This window comes from Colobus angolensis, unplaced genomic scaffold (genome assembly GCF_000951035.1).
Source record: "Colobus angolensis palliatus isolate OR3802 unplaced genomic scaffold, Cang.pa_1.0 Scaffold17, whole genome shotgun sequence".
In the NCBI taxonomy this organism is placed as follows: domain Eukaryota; kingdom Metazoa; phylum Chordata; class Mammalia; order Primates; family Cercopithecidae; genus Colobus; species Colobus angolensis.
This window is the reverse complement of record NW_012114821.1, coordinates 5,371,012-5,395,077: the sequence shown is the minus strand read 5'-3', so window position 1 is coordinate 5,395,077 and position 24,066 is coordinate 5,371,012. Positions and strand designations below refer to the sequence as shown.

The window sequence follows — 24,066 nt, the reverse complement described above, 5'->3', positions numbered from 1 at the left end:
GTCTAGAATAGTGCTTCAAGACTAGTCTTGACATTACTGCTGATTTGTCTGGGAATGCTGGGTCAGTCCATCAGCATCTCCCAGCCTCATTTTCCTCATGGATAGAAAGAAGATGCCAATATATTGATCACTGATAGGTGATCATATTATTCATCAAAAAGGATAACAGTAATAAGTGAACACTCACAACTGCATCAGCTGGACCCTTCCCAGCATACTGGGTTGAGCAGAACTGTCCCCTTCTCCCCATCACCTTCCCCCACCCCTCTATCAGGCTGTGTGTGAGTGTCAGGGGTAGGCCAGTTGCTCCCTGCACTTGGTCTCCCTCAGTGCCAGGCCCTGCTCAGGAGGATCCAGGAAGCCGTGCAGAGCACCTCCTCTCACCCGCCTGGACACAGTCACTGTTTCCAAGGAGCTCACAGTCTCGGGAAGAGGACAGACAAATGGCTAGGTAAATGGGAGAGGGGGTCGTGTAGGAGCAGACAAGGGTGATGAAGGCCTCCTGCAGGGAGACTTACTTCAGGCGGAAGCAGCCAGGGGCTGGGGGGACATTTCGTTCCACTTGGCTTCTGTTCTAGGCCACATTCCTGTCCTTTGTACTAGAGTTTTCTCCGGGGACCTGGCTCAGAAAGATGTAGCCCCAGCTCTAGGATCAGAACCCCTAGTCCACCTCTGGCCCCCGGGAACAAACAAACACCAGCCCAGCCACCATGGTGCTGCATTCTGTGCTGGCTCTGGGGTGAGCACCTCCCTCTCCTGAGCCTGGAGCGCACATCCTCTCGAACTGGCTGCTGCCTTGCAGAGAATCCAGAGTGACCCACAGTCAGGCCATTCTTGTCGGCAGGAGCATGGGTCAGTCAACCACCCTGAAGGCCAGGCTGGCCACAGGCATGCACGCTGCACCAGTAAGGCTGCTCTGGGAATGGATCTTCAGGAACTGACCGGGGCTGTCGCAAGGCAGATGCCAGGAATACCCGCCTTAGAGTTACAAACGGAAAAATTAAACAATTAATAAGCAATAAGAAGGGACTGTCTCAGTGCATCTGGGCACATCAACATGGAACTATTTACATCACGTGGAAGAATGACACCTACACCTAGGCTCAAATCTGGCCTTGAACCGACAGGAGGAGGACAGCCTCATTCACTCTTTGATGGAGTCAGCAAACCCTTACTGAGCACCCACAGGTGCTGAGGATCTCTGCATTCTCAGGCACCCACCAGCAGCGGAAGACACAGCCCGTAGACAGTACAACCTTAAGGAGAAAGGCACCATGCTGGGGGTGGGGAAATGCGCAGGTGAAACTGCAGCTGGGCCCAGGCAGGGCACAAATGTGTGGGGCCAGGGAGGCCAAGGCAGGCTGCCTACAAGAACCTGAGTTGGAGGGAAAGGGCTGGATAAGACTATGGGAGGCAGCAGGTATGAAGGCCTGTGGGGAGCATGGCTCATGGGGACAAGCAACTGCAGCTGAGGGAGCCTGGAGCCTGAGTCACAGGGATGATAGACAGGCCCAGGGGAGGGAGGCAAGGCTGAGGAAGGTGCTGCGGGTGGTTGGGGGCCTTCTGAGCCAATGGCCAGGCTTGGGAGTGCATCCTCAGGGCTCTGTAGCCACAAGAATGCTCCAGGTAGGAGAACAACAAGCATGGCCACAGGTGGAAGGTCACCCTGAGCACCGTGGAGACGGCAAGTCCCACACGAGCATAACTGGGGGCAGGGACAGCAGCTGTGGGACCAGTTGCAAAGCCTCTTCACCCACCAGTTTCTTCCAAAAGCAGTCAGTGCTTACCCCACTGGGGAACTGGGAGAAACAGAGGAGGGGACGCTGGAAGTTATACTTTCCTGACAGGCGCGGTACATGCCCCACAAATGGTTTTTCTTTTGCGGAACAAGATCGCAATTAAGCAGGCTCCCAAATGGTATTTCAAACAGAGATGTTTGTGGCTAAATAGAAGACTCAGCAGTGAAGGTAGACACGATGGGGGAAGAAGAGACAGGAGGGAGAAGAAAGAGACGAGGTAGCAGGTGGGGCGGGGACAGGCCCTGCATCCAGACTGCCCGGGTTCAGATGGGACAAGGCCACCCTGGGGCTGCCGCATTTCCCATCCACGTGAGGGATGTCACAGCAGCCTCCTCCAGGGTTGCCGCAAGGATGCAGAAAGCATCATGGAGACTGCGCCTGAAACGCAGCAGCCACGTCCACAGATGGAATAGCAGGGGCCTGTGAGCAGGGGCCTCTCCAAATGGGGGATTAGGAGCTGGGGCTCTTCCTCTGAATATAGGTTGCTTTCATTTTTTTCCCCCTTCAAAAAGAAGGTAACTACTTTTATAAAGAAAAACAAACAATCCTCTTTGTCAACCCATGCCCAGAGAAGATAACTGGGGCATGCGATAGCTTTCATCTCCCACACCCACTGCCTGGCAAACTGGGCCTCAGGCCAGTTGCCACAAGCTGTCATGGTCCCCAGGAAGTGGCTCTCAAGTCAGGCAGACCAGGCCCTCAGAGTCACCAAAACCACCCAATTCACCTGCCCCAGTGGGCGGGGGCTTCTCCACAGGCCTCAGAAGTACTGACTAACACTGGCCTGGAGCAGATGTTTGGAGATGTGGGCTGTGCTGGGAAAATCCACTGCCGGTGCTGTTGCTAAGCTACCTGGGAAGGAGGCAGAGGGCCGGCAGGCAAGCCCAGCTGCCAGGGGGGCCTGGGGCACTCACTGCCACCATCGGTATGGCCATCCTACTGTCTGGCTGGTGGGAGCCGGCTTTCTCATTCCCTTTTCCAGGCAGTCTGAGCTCTGAATGTATTCAGTGACTCTCAGCAGCCATTCTACATGCATTTCATGTTAGAAATAAACAAAGCTCCTCACGTGATGTCCATGTTACACAATTTGATGAAAGGGCACGTTCTTGGTGTAGGGACACGTCTCTCTGCAAAGCCCCAGAAAGCACCAGGGTGCAGCTCAGTCTCAGAGGCACCAGGCAGAGCTCTGGCTGCTGGCACCATGGGCTCCAGACTCCTGAATGGAGCTGGTTCAGGGCAGAAGGTGCTGTTCAGATGGAAGCAGCAATACCCAGACACCAGGGAATCCACAGCCTGCTCCAGGTGGTCTGGCCCCAGGGAGGCCCACGGGTTCTGAGCCACATCCCCATGCGTCCTGGGACTCCTTCCTGGGAAGGCAGCAGCTGGGGGTCGGGCTCTAGTCTGTCTCTCGCCTCTGCTTCTAGGATGTCTGCACAAGCTCTGAGGCCAGCAAATACCAGGATCTGTGTAAACAACCTGCTAACTGATCTGGAACCCCAGCCCTCATTAGACTGAGAGAGGCTCTGAGGCAAGGATTGAGTTTATTTTTGGGTGCCCAGCACTGAGGACAATGCCTGGTGCAGAGTAGTGATCAACAGATGTTTATTGAATGAATGGATGGATCAATGAATCAATCAACATCCTCCATGCAACCTTAGGCCCCCAGCCTCACCTCCCTCTCCTTACCAGCCCACCCATCTTCTCTGTGGTTCCAGGCTCCATCAACGGCAGTCATTTGTCCCCATGAACCATGTCCAGCCCCACCTCACTCTTCCAGGCCTTTGTATCTGCTGTCCGCTGTACTCTCCTAGTCATGAAGGATTTGGACCTTCAGCCAGGCTCCCCAAATATGAGAGCACCACATCTCCCTGAGATAAGGCAGAGGACTGTCCCGCACACAAGCCATCAGGTGGCTGCTCTGCCTCCCAGGCTGGTGTTCCCCTCATTCCCACACGTGCAGCCTTCACATCACAGCTCAGAACTGGAGCTCACGATGGGATTTGCTTGGTGATTATTTGGAGAATGTGTACTGAAAATATCCACTCCATAATGTGGCTAAAACCTAATCTGTATTCACTGGATGGCTATGAAAGACAGCACAGACCAATCATTGATGCATCTGAGAAAATACAAAGAGCTATAAAGAGGAAAGTGCTAGCAGTGGAAGAGGCAGGAGGAGGGTGGCACAGTCGTGGGACACTCAAATCCGCATGGCAAACGCTTAGCCCCATTAGTCACCATGACCGGGTCTCTATGGAAACGCCTGGAAGATGGTCCTCAAAATAGACAGGGAGCACGCTGGGTTTCTGCAGCAGGCACAGAAAGGCCCAGCCCTGCCTCCTGCTTTTCCTACCTGGAGGATGGGAGCAGCACACCCTTTCCAGGACTGTTCATGGACTGAGACGGAGGGGTCTCGGGAGCTCCAGCCTGATGTGCAGACTCAGGTTCCAGTTGTGAGCATGGCCCTGCTCCTGGCCCAGCCCTGCCCTCCGCCTCCTGCCTTTGCCGTCAGACCCTCTGCAGCAGGAACACACTCACTCCAGGATTCAGGCCCCAGAAGCAGGGAGATTCCAGTGGTCCCCCACTGCCCTAAGTCTGGCACCAGCACCCACAGCACAGCTCCCTAAAGAACACGCCAGCCTCTGTGAAGCTGAGGAACAGGCTCTGTGCTGGGCTCCTGGGGGCTTCTTCAAACCTCCACTGAGCATCTCCACTTTACAGAGAGGGAAACCCAAGTTCACAGGACTTGACCACCAGCTGAAGTCAAGACTTAGCACGAGGATGCGGCGGAGGCTGCGCCGAGACCCCAGTCGGCTCAGCGCTGACTCCATACCAGTCCGAGCCATGCAACTGCTGTCATCATCACACAAGAAAGTTGACGGCTTTGCTCTCTGCCAAGATCCCATAAAACATTAATAACTTCTGAGAATCCACGCTGAGGGAGTTGCCCCAAAACACAGAAAAGGCTCTACGAAAAAACCACTACATATAACTTTTATAATAGCAAACATTTTGAAGCAATCTAAATGTTCAACAATAGAACAAGTATTAAATTATCTTATATTCATTTGATAAAATATAGTTCAGCCCTTAACAATATGTGTGAGACATGTTTATAACACGGGAAATGCTTATACTTTTGACAAGCATAAAAAGGGACACAGAAGTATAAATACAGTATGATCATCCCTATGGACAAAATTAGAATTGTAAAGTAGCAAAAAGACTTGGGAATGCACAAAAATGAATTAGAGGTTGTTTTGGGGATAGGGAAAGGCTATTTTTTATCTATGTTTTCTGATTTTCTCTCATCTTCTACCATGAGAATATATTCCTTTCATGAAGTCATCTAGTGGGAGGTTCAGATTCTAGTGGGAGGTTCAGATTCTGGGGGCAGGAACTCATATTTGAACCTGGGGCTGTTCCCTCCCACCTGTGCAGTGCTGGAGGAGACCAGCTGTGCTGAGTTCAAGTTCCTCCTCTATATGGGAGAACCTCAGCCTTCAGGGCTGTGGCAGGGCTCGGAAATAACAACATAGAGACCTCATGCCTGGCCCAGCAGGTGACCCGTACTGCGAAACAGTTGCTTTGAAATTAGAGGCTGGGCCTGTTAGCTCGTACCTGAACTCCCAGCACTTTGGGAGGCCAAAGCAGAAGGATCGCTTGAGGCCAGGAGTTCAAGACCAGCCTGGGCAACATAGGGAGACGCCATCTCTACAAAAATTAACAAATACAAATAAGAAATACAAAAATTAGCTGGGTGTGGTCGAAGCGGGAGTATCGCTGAGCCCAGGCGGTCAAGGATGCAGTGAGCTATGACCGCACCACTGCATTCCAGCCTGGGCAATAAGCAGAAGCCGGTCTCAAAACTATATACAAATTCAAAAAGTCAAAAATTAAAGACGAACCTTTTTCCTTTTTGATTGAATTAGTGAGCCTGCTCTAAGTCAGAGAAAGAATCAGCCAGGCCAGGCCAAAGCTGGGGATACTGGGTCTGCCAGGGAACGAGGGCCCGGCCTGGCATGGCGGCCTACGGGTGTGATAGAAACTCCTTCAGGCATGGGGGCTTCTAGGGAGCTGCAGCCTCGGTTCGTCGTTGGAGGGGACTCTGGAAGGATGGTGAGGGGAGCCCAGGTCATGGGAGGTGGGGTGCAGGGAACGTGGCAGCCCCAACGCCCTGGCTAGGGGTGAAGAGTGGGTGAGTCCGAGGCCTGGATTCCACTGTGCAGGACCGGAGGGGAGCTGCCTGGGCTGTGTCCTGGGATGCGGGTCCTGCACTACACGTGCCCCCAGTGGGCCTGAAGACGGGCGCAGGATGCGGTCAGAGTGAGGGGCAGACAAACGTCACCCTTTTCTCATGCACTGCCACGCCGCGGCTGGCTAGCCACGGTCTGAACTCTCTACCTGTCCCTGCCCAGATGGTAAACGCTGGTAAACTCAACGCAATCACCCATCCCTCCAACCCAATTGAGAGCTCCCTCCTCCACAACACCATCCCAGCCCCTTCCCTTCAGAGCCGTCTCCCCTCCTCCCAAATGCCCTCTGTCTGCAGGATCAGGCTGCTCTGGCCCCTGCAGGCTCTCCCCAGGCCCCTGTGTTGGCGCTGCTGTCCCACACCAGGCACCTCCTCTCCTAGCCTGGAGTTCCTCGAGGGAATGAGGAGAGAGAAAGACAGAGAAAGAAACCAGGGAGATTTTCAATGCTCGATTTGTGAGCACTGGTTACATGGCAAGGAATTATTTGTTAGCTTGTTTCACTCTGCCAGCATTCCTGCAAGGTGGCTGAGTCACAGCGCTTCACAGAGAACCAGAGCTCAGAGCATAAGTGACTGCTCAGGGCACTCGGCCAACTTGGCAAAACACAGCAAACTTGAGACCAGAAGCAGGTCTGTGGGATTCGAAGCCAAGATCATTCCATGGGGTCTGCGTCTGCTGGTTCCTCCACATCCCAAGGGCCTGAACTATGAGTCACAGGGCGAGGTGCCTGTTCTCCCTCTCTTTGTATATACACAGATATGTAAATGTGTGATCCCAAACAATGCTCAGAGAGAAGACTCTGCTCAGAAACGGAACCCCCACGTGGCTGCTCTGGGAACAGATGCCGTTCACCTCAGCTGACAAGGTCCCTGCAGGCTTTCACTGTGATCTTGCTGCAGTCAGAGACCAACCCAGGTGTACAGGCGGCCGGCATGGCCATGGTTCCCAAGCAAAGCCAAGATACCAAGGGCCTCTTAAGTGGCAGAATGCAGGAGGAGTGGAAACGGATACCCTGGTGGCCATGGCAAGACCCTTGCCCCACTGGGGCTCACAGATCCAGCTGCAGCACTGGGAAGGGGGCTGGAGTCACCGTGACCCCTGCTACCCAGTTCAGCTCCTATGCCCTATGACTTGCAAAGTCTCAAGAATGTGCTGGGGTCCCATTTAAGGTTTAAGGACTTGCCCCAGCCCAGACCATCCCTGCATTCCCCACCCTCCTCACAGGGGAAGCCTGAGTGTCCTGTGCCCCCTCGGAAGATCACCTCGGAAATCCAAGTTCCAACAACGTCCACATCATGATTGAGAGTCACACGCCCACGTGATGAATAAACACCTCAAGATCCCTAAAAAGGTTCACAGCCTTTAACCTAGGAGTAACTCCTAACTAGAAAACTTGTCTAGTCAGAAAATCGAATCGAAATTTACGTATTAACATGTTCACTGGAAACAGCCAGATATGATAATAGTGAGATAAATTGTGACACTGCAAACAGGAAAATATCATGCCCCGTTTCTGGAAATGGTTCCATACTGTCGTGCTAGGCCCTGGCCTTGGCAGGTGCCGCCGGCAACTGAAAGCGCACGGCTGGGCTGCTCGCTGCCAGGGCTCCCACAGGGACAGGCTCACCTCCTGAAGGCAGAAATGCCTTTCAGATCTTAGCATTGTTTTTTAAAAGCCATGCATTTCCTCCAGGATAAAGGGATTCATCTTTGCATTATTTGCTAACATGCCTCTGTGCCCACGACAACCTAAACACTATCAATTACCAAACAGAAAAAGCAAGCCTGGGGAAGAAACGACCTGGTGCTGCAGAAGGAGCCTCCTTTCCTCCTGAGGTTCCTCCTGGTGGCCTCTGGCAGGACAGATTGTCCACAGGCTCACTCCAGGTGTGACAGCAGCTGGATGACCCCACCCTGGGGAATTGGTTTCTTTTGCCTGATAGAATATATTAAGACAAGTTGAACTTCATTTTTATTAGCCTTTTTAGGGAACCAGAATTCCTTTAGATCCAGATGTGTTTTCTGTTCAAACCTTAATAATTTAACAAAAATAGATCTGACTGCCAATTGGTTCACTCAACACTCATCTACAGAGCATCACATGTGGTAAGCGCCCCCATCTCCCATCCACCCTTGATACTACCTGAGCTGCCTAACAACCTGGTGAAGCGGGAATTATTATGTCTCCCACACTAGCAAATAGACCTGCTCTGGTCTCATGATGAAGTCACTCAGCCACATCTGGCGACTGTCCTCAGATGTCCAAAGTGCTGCGTCTCAAACCACTACCCTAACAAAGGCAAGCCCACCTTTCTTTAGTTATGAAACAAAGACGTGGCCTCCCAACTGCTAACCATTTTTCTATGCCATGCAAACGAGACCTCAAAACCACCTTCTCAAATTCTCCAAGAATAGAGACAGTAAAAGATGGCAGCTCTTGGGCCAATTCCAATTTACTGAAAGCAAGAAAAACATGTAACCACTTCTTAATGCCATGGGCCACACTCCACACCCAGGGCCTCAGCCCTCTCCTTGCTGTCCCCTAGACTGAAGAGCACCTGCCTGGGCCTCTGTCTAGAGGCGGCCCCACCATGCATGGATGCCAGGAAGGGGGTCCATGTGCTGCCCAGTCCCTGGGGTGGGCAAGGGGGTGTTGAGGATGAATGCCAGATTCACGGAGAGTCCTTTGTGAGTTTTTACACCAGGGCTCAGGTATATGGCTCCTAGAACTGGGCTGATCTTCCAGGAATAACAGAAATATCTGCATAAAAGACTGTAGCTTTTAAAACAGAAGTGATTATAATAAATCTTTGCTTTGCAGGTGGTAGGGATTTATGGTGTGCCAGACACATTTACAAATGTCATTTCACTTTGATTCTGAGCCTCAGAGCAATGTGTGAGGTCGCCATGGGAGAGGTCCATGCCGCCCTGAGATGGGGAAATGGAGGCTCAGGGGCATCCCTGATGCAGCACGTAGCAGGACCGAAACGTAAATCCAGGTCCCCTGGCTCCACCAAAAGCCTCTACTACACCACAGAGGGGACTGAAGCACCATGAAGAAGGTCTTTGCTTTCAGACAAGAGTGCAGTGAAAACCACGGCTCTTTTCCCTCACCCTGTCCCTCTACCTGTTTCCCCAGAGGCTGCAGTGAAACAAGGTCAACAACGTCAATGAAATGCCACCTCTCACCCTGCACTGAGCCCAGCTGTGGGGGCCCAGTAGGTATCTGCGCAGGCCTGGTCCCACCACTGGCCCACGATACCTATGGGGAAAGGGAGTCAGCACAGGCAGTAGGAGGGTGGCGAGGAGACAGGTGCGGGTCTCAGAGGAAACAATAGTGCATGGAGGCAGGGGCTGCACTGAGCAAGTAATAGACACCATCTCATGGAATCCCTGGAGCAACTTATGCAGCAGGCATCATCCCATTCCATAAAGGAAGAAACTCAGGCTCAAAGAGGTAAAGTGATGTGTTGAAGGTCACGTAGCTAACACATGATAGAGCTGGGATCTGAGTCCAGGGCCGCCTGATTCTGAGAGGCCATAGAACCAAACTACATTTCCAAAAGAACTCCCTGAGCCTCCCTATGAAAAAAGGGTGCTACAGATTGAATGTCTCCTCCAAAACTCATGTTGAAACTTCATCCCCAGTGTGGCAGTGTTGGGAGCTGGAGCCTTTAATTGGTGATTGGGTCATGAGGGCTCTGCCCTCATGAATGATGAATGGATTAATCCTTTCAAAGATTAATGTGCCGATGGATGACTGGGTTCTCATGGGCGGGAAAATGGTGACTTTATAAGAAGAGGAAGGGGGATCTGAGCTAGCACATGAGCACGCTCAGCTCCCTTGCTCCATCACATGGATGCCCAGCACCACCTGGGCACTCTGCAGAGTCCCTGGCAGCAAGAAGGCCCTCATCAGACATAGCTCCTTGACCTGGGACTTTGCAGCCTCTATAAGAAATGCATTTCTTTATAAATTACCCAGTTTCAGGTATTCTGCTATAAGGAACAGAAAATGAACTAGTACAAAAAGGGGAAGAAAATTAGGGCAAGAAATGGAAGCAGCATGTAACGCAGCAGGGGGCTCAGCCCGACCCAGAGCCTTCACACCTCCTGGCAGGCACCTCTGCCCACACAGGCATGTGCAGCTTCCAGGCTGTTCTGTGCTGAGAGGCATCCCGGGGCCAAACCAACTTCCTAGTCTTGGCTCTAATTGTCCACTGTTCTCTCCAATTTCCCCACTATTGTCAATTTTTAAAGGGTGTTCTTAGTACACCCAGGGGAGAGGCCAAAATGAACAGAAAGGACCTTTATGATCATTAAGGACTAAAGCTTTTCTTCATCTGAAATTCCCAAATTGCCCAGGCTTCTTCCAGCCGCCCCACCAGTATTCAGGCAGGACCGGTTCATCCCTGGTTGGTGGAGGCCTAGCGGTCTGTAACGCAGCGCTCCCAGCTCTGTTCACTCTGGAGCCCCTGGGGCAAGTGCCAGCCTCTGAGCCTCAGTCTCCCTGTTTGTAAATGATGGAGAAAACCTCACGCATAGGACTGTGGCAAGGAGTGCATGGCAGCTCTTATGCAAAATGCCCGGGACAGGAGATGCTCAGCAGTCTGAGGTCCTTCCCTTTTCTCTGTCCTGTGCCGCTCCAGTTCTAGAACCCTCCTTACCCTTAGGGCCTACCTAGAAGAGTGCCAAGGGCAGTCCGTGCCCTGGGAAGGGCATCGTTTCCAGACTGCAGGGACTTCTCCCCACTCAGCCTTGTACCTTGAACTTCTCCCTCATGGCTCTGCTCCTGGGTGCCCCACTGCTCATCCAACCAAACAAAGGCCCCCAAAGCCATCTCAAAAACCCTTACCTGGGGTGAGGGCTGCCGACCCTAAGACAGAAGGGAGGAGCCCACTTGCTGTCTACCTCCCCACCCCAAGTCACTCTGCTGTCTGCTCTTGGGACCCTGTTCTGCCTGTGGCCCTCCCTTCACTCACTTGCCCCATGAAAGTCCTGCATAGCTGCCTGGTGGAATCTCCTTTGGCAATAGATAAAATACAGCTAGTCCCCCTGGGCCTGACCCCACCCCAAAGCCAGGGGAGCCCAGGTGTCTTCCCTGGCTCAGCTGTCTGAGTCCAGGGACACAGTTGACTCTGCCCACCCAGGTCATCAGGAGACAGATAGGACATTTCCACCTAGAAAAGTGGCTGGGCTACAGGGAAGCCTCCAGAGAACGAAACAGTGAAACCCTCTGCAGAAACACCAGGCCTTTCCTTCCTGCTACTCAGGTGGGCTCAGAGAGGAGGAAGAGTCCACAGAAGGAGCCCAAGTGTAAAATGCAAACCCACAGCCGCCATGATGGTGCCCACCTGGTCCCAACAGCGTTCACCTATGAGGGGCCAGGAAGCAGCCTCTGCAGGACCAGGGGGTCTGCGGGCTGGAAGAGAGGGTCTCCAGGCCGAAGGGGGCTGGTGGAGTGCAAGGAGAAAGGCTTGCTTTCTCCTCATGCCACTGGAATCATTTCCATGTGTCTCTAGCCCATGAAAGGGGCAGAACAAGCTTATTAATGAACCCGATCCTGGATCAAAGAGGAGTTACTCATTCACAATGACCTCTTGGGTAAAGAAGAGGAAGAAAGGGGATATATATGCTTATAAGTGACTGTCTGCAGCAGATCCAAAATAGATGAGCTGATTAAATAATTTCCAGAGAATAAAGATTCTCACTTCAATAGAAATACTAAGCTCGTTTCTCAGCAAAATATTTTTGAGTTCAATTTAGAAAGGCACAGTGTAGGGTGGAAGTTCCCAAGTGCAACAAGAAGAAGCTGTCAAATAAACTGTGCTACGTGTCCAGTAATGAAGTTCTCTTGGGGTTGAACACAACATTGAGTTGAGGCATTTACAAAACAAACACTTTTCCGCACAAACAGCATGAAAAGCTGTCCACGCACGGTCGTGGTGAGTGGGGTGAAAACAAGGGGTTCACCACGCCCTGTTCTCATCTGCCATCCCAAGCCACTCTCAGGACTGGAAACAGTTGCAGAGCACACACCCAGCCAGACACAGTCAACTGCCATTTCAGAAGGTGGCCCACTCTACAGCAAGTGCAAGTCAAGACGGAGGCCGAGATCCGCCTGCTGCACCTGTTTTGATGAGCACTGAGCCCTTCTTATGTCTAACTGTCACCTGAGTGCTGAGCTGCCCGCCTAGGTGAACAAAGATGTCCCCACGCAGAGGTGCCAGCACAGCGTGGTGAGCCCGTCTTTTTCCCCCAAGGTTTCCCGTGATGACCTTCAGCACCCACCCACATCTGGGGTGCCCAGCCACACCCCCCAAGACCTTGTTCGTGCATTTGGAGAAAAGGAGCACATCCACCCAGAATCAATGGGCGGCTGGCGGGTACTCACCCCACTGCAGAGGCGCCAGCTGCAGGTGCTCCAGGACGAGCTGGTTCAGGAGTCCTTCCACACTCGCCTCGCCGCTGCGCTTCAGGGAGGGGTGAGTCTTGGTCAAGGAAAACACAGCTCCTGCTGAGCCCAGAGACAGGAGAACATCTAGAAGTCTCTAGACAGAGACCCTCAGATGGGAAACCTCCTACAGCAGATGTCTCCCCTCTTCTGAAGGGACTGTCTAACCAACCACTATGACATCACCCTGGGTATGTGGACATTAGGGGCATATAAAACAGCAAGTGCTTCTCCTTCTACCCCTCAAATCTAGTAAATTAAACTACTGCTATGTAAGAAAGGGAAATCCACTGGGATAATTTTAATCCAATAACTATTCTTGCTGGGGAAAATAAAGAGAAATGGAAGGTTATTTTTCCTTAATAAAACACACAAACTGGTTCACTGTTCAATACAACTCGTGAGTTCCTTGCCGCACGTCAGTTTCATGCTGGTTTCACGTCGGTCCTGTTATCCGTCTTGATGTAATTACACATATTATTAAGAACGAGCTCACTTAAGAGAGCTCATAATCGAGGAAGCCATAAAGTCTCTCAGCAAGTATCAGTGGATGAAGTAATTAGGTCTAAAAATGTAGAAAACAGAAACCTCCCTTGTGCTAGTATTAAAGAGCCAATGTGATTCGCAAAACAGATCTCTAAACCTGTTTCCCTTTTCCTACATAAGTTAAAGCCACCATAGTAAGTTGCAATAAAAGGGGAAATTTTTAGTTTCTGACATTCTCTAGTGATTGCAAAAGTGGAAAAAACACCCCACCTTCCTTCTTCCTTTCATAAGTGAATTCCATTCAACAAACACATCCGGTCCATCTGAAGCATGCCATGCACAGCAGGTAGGGTGGCCTTGAGGATGAAGGGAGGGTGGGCCATGCACCCTGAAGTTGAGAGGTTCACATTCTGGTGAAGGCAGCAATAGGAAACCTGAGACTTGCAATGGCCAACCCTGGGGACAGTCCTGTGGGAACAAAGCTTCTGCAGTGTGAGGTAGAATGGAGCAGAGGCTAAGCATGGCAAGCAAGAGGGAGCAGGACGAAACGGAGGCCCCTGGGTCTCTCCTGCTGGCTGGTGGGGGAGTCGGGCTCAGAGGTGCTGAGCAGAGTGGGCATATCCCTCTCATCAATGGTCCAATGCCCTAGCCAGAGAGGGCTGTCCAGACAAGAAGGCTGCCCAAGAGAGCCAGCTGGCCACAGCACCACAGCCACCAGCAGCAGTACAGGCTAAGGTCAGCAACATGCTGGCCTGGGGGCTCAGAAACCTGCCCACTCCTGTGTCCTATTTTATTTATTTATTTATTTATTCATTCATTCATTCATTCAGACAGAATCTCACTCTGTCACCCAGGCTTGAGTGCTGTGGCACGATCTCGGCTCACTACAACCTCTGTCTCCCAGGCTCAAGTGATTCTCCTGCCTCAGCCTCTCGAGCAGCTGGGATTACAGGCACCCGCCACCACGCCCAGTTAATTTTTGTATATTTTTAATAGAGATCGGGTTTCACCATGTTCACCCAGGCTGGTCTCCGATTCCTGACCTCAAGTGATCTGCCCATTTCCCAAAGTGCTGGAATTATAAGCATGAGCCACAGTGCCCGGCCCTATTTTAGCTATTGTGGACTTCTTTCAATTCTCCCCAAATACTGTGTGCTCTCTCTGAATTCCAAGCCTCCCCTCCCACACTCTGTGCGTTCTGCCTGGAAATGTCTTTCCCTGCCCTCTTCTCCTTCCTGACTTTATGTCTCAACCTGACCTTACTTCTCCTACAGGAACCCTCCAGAAGGCGTGCATGCATCCCCCGACAACCTGCGCTAGATGCGGTCATCTTCCTGTTTCTTGGCTTCAGCCCTAGCCTGTGAGCTCCATGAAGGCAGAGACCTGGTCTTAGGGCCTAGAACAGTGTTTGGTTCACTGCAGTTGCTCAATGTATATTGCCTGATGAATAAATGAACACCAAATGAGCAAACATTCCAGGTAGGAGTGCAGGTGCCGGGCCTCATTCAGCAGCACAGTCCGCAGCCCCTCCACACACAGCACAGCGCAGTGGCTATGAGACTCAGCAAACCTTCCTGCACCTGACGCCCGAGGCCCGCTGACAGCTTCTGCACGTTCTCAGGCTTCACTGCTCAGGGTCTTCTTGCTCCTGGCCCCAGTCCACACATGCTGCTTGCTTCATTCCACAGCAACCCAAATGTCTAACTCATCCTGTCTTCCCTCAGTAGAGAAGCTGAGGGCTTGGGAGCTGTGGCTGAAGCTCTGAGGCCGGCAGAGGTGCCCCGGCCCTGAGTAAACAGCTCCTGCTCTCACTGGCTCTGCTCCCTCTTTTCTCTTCGTGGAGCCTGGTGCCCAAAAGGGCAGGTTCTGGAGACCCAGCCCAACTTTGAATCCTGGCACCGCCACTGATGAGTTTTGGTTAATTTACTTAAAGTCCCTGGCCTCACTTTCTTCATCTGTAAGACGAGCATGCTAGCAGTGCTAACTTCACAGGGCCGCCACGAGGAGTGCCCAGAATCATACTCCTGGCCTGTGGGTAGCATTAAGTAAGCATCGCCTACTGTTAGCATCAGCCTCATCCCCATTTTTCTCCTCTCTCCTGTTCCTCCTCTGTCTCAGAGGAGATGCAGAAACTTCTCTCCTTGCCCCAGGAATTCCGCCATCCTTTCTGCTGCCTCCAACTCCCTTGGGGATCTTACTCTCCCGCAAGCAATTTATCAAAGTGTTTCCTGCACAGATAATTCCCTCCTTAGAAGAATTCTCCAAACGAAATTTTCTCCATCTCATTACACACACGGCCCATGTCTGTTGAATTGATATGGTTACTGATAAACACTCTGCAATGAACTTTTAATTATCTTCTTTTGCCCTGTGACAATCCTCATTCATTCAATAGTTAACAGGTAGCTACCTGAGCTAGGGTTTGGGGTTATGGAGCTGACTGTGACCCAACAGACAGCCCTTCAGAACACGGTGACCTCCAGCAATCACACTTCTGGGTTTATACCCCAAGAACTGAAAGCAGGGACTCAGGCAGATGTTTGCAAACCCATGTTCGCTGCAGTGATATTCACAATAGCTAAAGGGTGGAAGCAGCCAAAAGTCCGCCAATAGAGGCATCAATCAACAAAATGTGGTCTATCCGCAGAACGGAATGTTATTCAGCCTTTAAAGAAAAGGAAATTTTGAAAACATGCTACAATATGGATGAACCCTGAGGACATCATGCCAAGAGGAACAAGCCAGGTACAACAGGACAAACACTTATGATTCCACCGACCTGAGGCACCCACAGTGGTCAGATCCACAGAGATAGAACGGATGGTGGGCACCGGGGGCAGGGAGGCAAGGAATGGGAGGGAGCATTTCATGGGTGCCCAGTTTCAGTTTGGGAAGGTGAAAAAGTTCTGGAAGCAGACGGTGGTAATGGCTACATGATAATTTGAAAATATTTAACACTCCTGAGCTGTACACTGAAGCATAGTTAAGACAGCAAATTTTCTTAAAATGCCGACCTAGGAGGGAGGCTATAATTAGGAAGCAGAGAGATGCTAAGGAAGCCCGGAGGAAGCCATAATCAGGGACAGAGAACCGAGAAATCTCGCAGGGTAGGGGCATTTGAGAAGACGGCCATGGCGGGAGCTCGGGAAGCTCTTGACAAGGACGGCCCCCCTGCGGCCCCCTCATCCTTCCTAAGGCAACTCTGCAGGCAGCTTCCCCCAGTCAAGCATGCAGCCGCCCTGTGTGTTCATTCATGTTGCATCAATGGCCATTTTCTCCCTCGGCAGTCAGGCTCCATCTCTGCGAGGGGTGCCCCTTCTCGGGCAGTAGGCACAGGAAGCAACAACTGGGGATTGGGGTCCTGCCTTCGTGCATCTCCCACGATGAGGATGGAGGCCGCAGCCCCAGGCCTATTTTGAGTGCCAGCAACAGCGAGGCACCCCTCAAGGAGGCAGTGCCCTGCAGCTGCCTTATCTTTTTTCAAAAGCAAATCCGTCTCTCCCTCAAGAAGCCAGCATAGGTGGAACCCAGTGGGTGCTTTGGATGTCCAGGGTGTTTGGGACCTTAGGCATGACCTGCGTGGTCCCTTCCCAAGCCCTAAGTCAAAACAGGGAGGTCAGGCCCTATGGGCATCTGGGCATTAGGGCTCTCCATTCAGAGCACCCCATCAGGGGTAAGGAGGTGCCCTGCTCCAGGCCCAGGGACGTCTGCAGAGGTTGAGCTTGCTCCCTTCCACTGCACCTTTCTCAGGAGAAACAGCCGGGCCCAAGGACACCATGTCTGCCTGCCCAGGGCAGTCCACCGCCAGCCAAGCCCCAGACTCGTGGTGAAATCAGGTTCCCAGACGTCTCCTGGGAGGGCCTTAGGATCCAGATATGTGGCAGGCTCACAGGTGGAGCGAGGGCTGGCCTGGCTGGGCGACGAGGGGTCAAAGGCCATGGTGAGGGGCCCCTTCTGGGCCTGTTTTCTCAGTTTTCAAATAGGGGAAGGCGAAGGCTTGTCTCCCTCAGGGACTGAGCACTCCTGGAAACATCTGTTCTCACAACCCAGACCCTAGTTCAGGCAATTCAGGCCCCAAGTGAGGTTAGAAAATATCTGGCTGTCTGTGCCTGAGTGCTGGCTCTCGAGAAGGGACCACTATTCGGCTCAGTTGTTAGGCCACCTGCTTTCACTACGGCTGCGGCGAAGGGGTCTCCATTCCCCCACCCCGCCCACAGCCAAGTTCCTGAGTAAATGGCAACCCACGCTCAGTTTCCCAGAAATTTTATTTTCTTAAGAGGAGTTGCTTAGTATGAAGAACTGATTGGCTGGGAAGGTCTGTGTCTTTATGAGCAGGGCATTGCAGGGTTTCATTTCCATGGATAATGAGTGAATTGCTTTTCTTCCTTTGAACCCACAGATTTGAATATCCCCATTTTAATGCTCAAGGCACCATATTAAATTACTTGTCAAGGTGAGGAATGTGAAAGTAAGGGAATCTCATCAGCCAAGACTAAAGAACTTTTCTGAAGGAAGGGGAGGAAGCGCAGCATGTGCCTGGCACGTCGGAGAGGCCCAGGGACACCTGGCCAGTGGTGAAGGGGCAGGTGCTCAGTCCAGGGGCCTGCACCTCACCCTCCCTGCAGTCTTGCGGGTGAGGGCTGGAGCTAGGATGCAATCCCAGGGCTGTGTGGGTCCCATGCCTATGCTTCCCCATGCACGTGCTCATACACTCAGGCTGGGCCTTGTGCTGGATGCAGGGCCCCGAACCCAGCTCAGCAGCACATGCTGCACCCTCCTGGAGCTCCTGGTCTGGTGGCCACAGGCCAGGTGGGACTGGCTGCGTCCTGCTCCCTCCTGGGGTTTCCTGAATCCATGAGGCATCATCAAACTCGGGGCTCAAGGGCTTTTTAGAGGGCAGGCAAAAAATGCAGAGCCCACCATAACCCCATGGATCTGCACACTTGTGGGGGTGGGCAGACCAACAGCCAAGAGCTCCCATCTCCAGGGTGCGTGCTGCAGGCAGGGCCCGCTCTAGCAGCTTACACGTGCTCAGTGATATAACGTTCATCGTGGCATTACGAGGTAGGCATTATCTAACTTGCAGAGAAGGAAAGAGAGGCACAAAAAGGTCAAGAACCTGGCCAAGGCCACATGCCACACGGCAGCCCACTCTGACCCCAGAGGCTGCATTCTCAGCCACTGCCAAAGCCTCCAAGTTACAGAAACTGGGCAACAATACTAGGCACCGAATGTCATGTTTCTGTGTGAATATGTGCGTGTACACCAGTGTGAATGGGCACATATCCATATACAGGCCGCCACGAGCACATGCGGCACAGCCTCCCGAGCCCCACACAAAGGCAAGGATGCTAAGAAGCTTCAGGGCCCTGCTCCTCCCCGGCCGGGGAAGTCTCCTGCACTGCTGTGCTGCTCTGGCCCCCACCCCAGTGTGAGGCCCTCCCTCCCCACGTAGTAGCCAAGGGACATCACAATGGCTCACACCAGGACCCTCCCAGGAGAAGGTCAGGGCACAGGGAGGGAAGCCCCAAGGTGGCCCTGAGACTCCAGCTGCCTCTCTCTGGAGAGGAGGTGAAGCAGAACCTGCTGCAGATGAACTGACGACGGTCTAGCTCTCAGGACTGTCTGTCCTCAAGAATCTCAGAGGCAGAGGCCCTAGGGCCCCACTAGGATAGAAGAGACACAGGAGAAAATGTGGAGACAGAGGAAGACGAAGAACAGGCCAGAGGGCTGGTCCTGGCCCTGCATGTATTACGATGATGACATCTCCCAGTCACGGGTGACATGCACCACAGGTTTGGGACAGACACTCACAGTTTATTTTCTTGGAAACGGTACAGTGTATTCCAAAACTGCTCAATTCCAGGGCTCCTAAGTTTGCCCCAGCCTGACCCACACCTGCTCCGAAACCACTCTGGCTTTCCTCCACCACAGAAGCACACAGCAGCTTGGACACTCCTCCACTATAGGAGTGCATCAAGGTGCGGGCATCCCTCCACTGTGGAAGCTGCGTCATGGCGCGGGCATCCCTCCACTGTGGAAGCTGCGTCATGGCGCGGGCATCCCTCCACTGTGGAAGCTGCACCATGGCGTGGGCATCCCTCCACTGTGGAAGCTGCACCATGGCGTGGGCATCCCTCCACTGTGGAAGCGTCATGGCGTGGGCATCCCTCCACTGTGGAAGCTGCGCCATGGTGTGGGCATCCCTCCACTGTGGAAGCTGCGTCATGGCGTGGGCATCCCTCCACTGTGGAAGCTGCGCCATGGTGTGGGCATCCCTCCACTGTGGAAGCTGCGCCATGGCATGGGCATCCCTCCACTGTGGAAGTGTGTCAAACCACAGGCACCCCTCTGCTGTAGAAGCTGCACCATCACTGGCACCCAGTCGTCTATCAGCCAGAGAAGGGGCCCTGGGTGCAGTGTTCACAGCCTCAGTCCACGACAGAGGGACTCCCCAGTGCCCATTCTGCAGGTGATCAGGAGGATGAAAAGATAGAGGGGAAGGCTTTCAACCTTACTGATTCTACAGGGAGTTAAAGAGTAACTCACTCTGCCCTCCAAGGGTTTACAAACCGGAGATGTGCCACGTTTCTCACAGCCCCGGCGAGGGGCTCTTTCCTCTGTGCCCCACAGCCTTGGCGAGGTTCCTCTCCTGTGGAGCTGCAGGGGCTCCATGCTAACTGTCCATTTCCACGTCTGTTTTCATAGTGGACTTGGAGATCCACATCCTTACCGCGTGCTGCAGACCTGGACGCACCCTGCTCTCTCCTTTCCAGGCTCTGTGCCCAGCTCTTCCTGGAATGTCCCTTCCCTTCTTCTGCCTGGTCAACTCCTCTCTTTCAGACCCAGCACAACCGTACCCCTCGGGGGAGCCAGCTGAGCACAGCCACATGGCCGCCCTGCCCTGGCGATCTGCACAATGCTCTTTCGAGCCTGATCCAGCAACGCTGCAGTTGGCACTTGCACGTCTCTTTCCCTTGAGGCACTGTGAGCACCCTTCTTGAAGCTCTCATGTCTCATGCAACTCCTGGGACCAAAAGTAGCTCCATAAACATGGATTAAATGTCATGAAAGCATGCGTGGCAAGTCTGCATGAACACAGCCACAAAGAAAAGGATGGTTTTCATCAAAAGCTGCCCTTCACCGGCAGTGCACCCACAACTCATCTTCAGCATGAGGAAGACAGTGGCTCCCTGATGATCTACCCTGGCACACCAGGAGGTAACTGATGCTGTCCCTCAGCACACAGCTGGCACACACAGCCAGTACCGTCTAACATGTGAGGGGACCGAGCCTCAGGAAGGTCAAACAACTTGCTGGCTTTGAGTGACAGGCAGGATGCTAGCGCCGGCCTGGGATGTCACTGAGCACCACGTGATGCTCACAGAGTGGAACTCCTCCCTGCCCACAGGGGCACGGGGGGGATGCAAGCCTGCTCCCAGATAACTCCAACCAGTCCTGTGGATTCTTCTGTGGCAACTGCTTGGCACCCGCATCCCTGCCCAGAGCCACCCTGCGGCTGCCTCCTCGATCCCTGTTACTCCATCGGCCACACCAGCCCTGCGTGCTGTGACACTGCCGGCGGGAAAACACAGCCAGTGACCTTTATGAGAATTCTTAGAGGTTTCGGGCAATTAACTTTGATTTAGGGTAAGCTTCTAGAAGGTCTCAGGCTGACTCAGGACAGTCCCCTGCACTTTCTACCGGTCAAGTCCCTGCACCAACAAGACCCTCACCAAGCAGTGTGCAAAGCTGTTTCCCTCCCGAGGGGGAGGCCCAGGAGTGGGCCAATGCCAACCCCCGACGAGACCACTGGTCACTGTGCACATGACTGGGTGATCCTGGGGGAAGCTGTCCTTTCTGGGAGGGGTCAGCTCTGCTGAGTCAGTTTGCCCCAAGCCCCTACCCCACCATTGGTCTGGGCTCAGCCCCACTGCTGTGGTGCCCCGAGCATGCCACCCCTCCTAGGAAACGCCATCCCCTGCAGAGTGTGAGGGGACTGGACCCCGAGAACTACAGTGCCTGCAGCGGAGGGAAGTGGGGCTGCCTTGCAGCCACCACAGAACAGAGCAACTTCCTCTTCAGTAAAAAAGACATCAGATCTCCCTCCTCTGCTCCTGACCAGACCCCTGTGAGCCATGCTGTGACTCACATAATCAAAGGCAGGGGAGAGTGGAAACGTGTGTGCCGTGTTGGCAAGATGAGCTCAGTTTCACAGTTTCTGGTTTCGGTGTTCAGCTGTCATCTCATGGCCCACATGGCTTACAGGCACACGAAGTCATGCTCAGAGCAGACTTCATTTCTCAGTGAAGAAAATGTTCCCACTGGCCCATTCTTAATCTCAGAGTCAACCAACCGGGTCCCAGAGTGGAAGGGGGAAGGGAAGACATGTCGGGACATGCCTGAGCTGTGGTGAGCACTACAGCAAGTGCTGTGCATGTGCCCTTCAACCAGGTGGGGCCAGGACAGTTGCCACTCTCACTCAGGGAAAGAACCAAAAAGCGGAGGGCTCAACAATGTGTCCCGGGCTACTCAGGGACAGAACAGCCACCCCCAGAGCCACTTTAACTCCAGAGGCCAGGCTCTTTGCTGCAAAACGACATCTCCGGAGGAAAAGGACCTCCTCAAGAGCCCATCTGCCAGACTGGTGATAACATGGAAGTGGAAAAGCATCCCTATTGACAAGGCAGGGGGGCACACAGGCACGCTCCCACTTTGTGGTAATATTCTGCAGCAGGAAAGAGGAGAGAGAATATTGTCTATGAAATAATATGAAAAGTTTCCCAAGATATGCAGTAAGTGAAAAAAGCAAGATGCAAAATGTATACCTTTTGTGTAAAAAAAAATTGGGGTAAAAAGGGTGTGTTTGCATGTACTTATTATTTCAGAAATAAATTTTGTAAGTTTCTATAAGAAACAAACAAAAGTGGGCACTCTGGGAGGCGGGGAGGAAACAGGGCAGATGGGAATGTCTATTTTTTAAAACAATTTTGAACCATGTGCACCTACTTAAAGTAATCCAAAAATTAGTATAACAAAAGTAAACAATAATGTGCCCTTGGTAACACCACGAACAAAACTAAATGCTGACAGTTCGCTACAGGCCTGGGATGCTGGGACACAGCCACGCTCGAGTGTGGCCTCACCCCGGTCAGAACTGAGAGGCTCTAGGGAGGCAAGTCACTGACACATTTGGGCTCAAAACACACATATTTGTTTTTCTTTCTTTCTGTTTTCCCTCTTGATTCTCTTTGGAGTTTATTTTCACTTTCATGAAATTAAGACCTAGACTATGGCATATTACTCTCATTAAAAAGTCTCACACCAGGCTTTGGAGGCAGGCAGCAGCCCTGTGCCTGCAGAGCAGAGACCATGCCTAACAGGCCCGGCCAGGCTGAGAAGCTCTGCAGTGATTAGTCCGGGGAGCAAGTCCGCCTGTGAGTAATTACCAAGTTGCCAAATGGTGCTGGAGCTTTGGAAGCCATTCCAATAGCATATTTCTATATTAATTTGCTTTCGGACGTGAGCCATAAAATTATACAGCTGAGCTAATAAAGCTAATTACCTGCATGCATATCCGACTTCCTTTCAGTTCTGTAAGCCACCCAAACAGTCTTGCATCTCAGCCTGTGCACAAGAATGGCAAGGCTGGCTGATGGGTCAGCAGCGGTTACAGCCACAGTTGTAATACTACAACACACAGTGGCAATGGTGGCAGTGATGGGGGTGGCTGCTGTCACTTAAATACATGGACCCTGGCATTTGGAGCAAGAGGTCAATCCATAATGATGATGACAATAGTAGTTCCTATCATTATTTCCACCATAGAGAACATTTCCAAGGTGCTTGCTGTGAGGGACACCCTGGGTAAGTGTCCAACCCGCATCTTCTCACTGCAATACTCACTACTTTCAAGTTAAGACTTCAGAATATGGTGGGTATGAGATAGGTACTGTTATTTTCATTTCAAAGATTTTTCTAGAAAACTGAGGCTCATGGAAAGAAAAAGAAAGCCAATGCCGCTAGCAAGTGACAGGGACTAGGCTTGAACCCAGGCAGGCTGACCCCTGAGCCCACACTCTGCTCTCTGGCTTTCAGGGATTATTCGATATATTGTATTGATTCCTCACAGTAAACCTGGAAACTAGGAGCCATGAGTCCCACTGGACAAAGATCCTGCTGTCCACAGGGCCAGGTTGTACCAGGGCCCCACAGTTGGCCAGCGGTTGGGTCAGTGTCCACACCCAGCCTGGCCAGTGTTTTTCCAGCCCAGACAGAAGCCCAGCAGAGAGCTCTCCATGGTGCTGAAACAGCTGCCTCCCATCAAGGCTCTTCCTAGTCACTTGGGGATGAAGTTTCCAAATCGTCAACAGGTTTTTACCCCCACCATTCTGTCCCTGCCTCTCAGGAGACAGAGATGAAGACACTGGCAGCAGAACTGCGAAATCACTGCTGGGGCCAACCCAGGCTTCACAGAAGTCCCCTAACCGATGCCCACTGTTTAATGACTGACATCCCTGTGTGCCTGAGCGCTAAGAAAACCCACGTCCCAGCCCAGCTCATGTTCTCACAGCTGGAGCTGCCCACAGGCAGTTTCTAACGCCCTTGCAAGGAAATACAAATTCCTCTCACAGTGTCCTCCAAGCTTGCCACTTTCTGCCTCAGAGACGCGGCTGAGTTACTTGGAGTCCATTACAGTTTGCTCACGTGCCCTGCTGGTCAAACACCTGTGGAGGCAGTGAGCCGTGAGGTCCAGGGGCTGGGGCTATCTCTGCTCAGTTTAACCTTCCTCTGCCATCCCTGCTCAAACCAGTAACGTCAATGAGGAGGCAGCTCCACCTTCCCAACTGCTTAGCTTCTGGGCCTTCCCATAGGAAAATATTACTTCGAAGAACAGAAAACATGCAATCCAATCCACTAAAGAAAGAATTCAGAGGACTGCTTGTAGTTCCAAGCCCTGGGAGAGGAAGGGACAGTGCCCTGGTCACCACCACACGACACAGGCTCCATAAATGCCTGCTGCTTTTCACTGAGCACCTGTGATGTGTCAGTTACCTACAGATCATCCTAC

At 52.5% G+C, this 24,066-nt stretch overlaps 1 protein-coding gene across 1 annotated transcript in view; it reads right to left on the bottom strand.

Moving 5' to 3' along the window:
• Nucleotides 1–24,066, bottom strand: part of TRAPPC9 (trafficking protein particle complex 9) — a 727,471-nt gene that overhangs the window by 140,062 nt on the left and 563,343 nt on the right. The window contains 1 exon segment of the mRNA XM_011938129.1: nucleotides 12,450–12,540. Within this exon segment, the coding sequence (XP_011793519.1) occupies nucleotides 12,450–12,540 (91 nt within the window).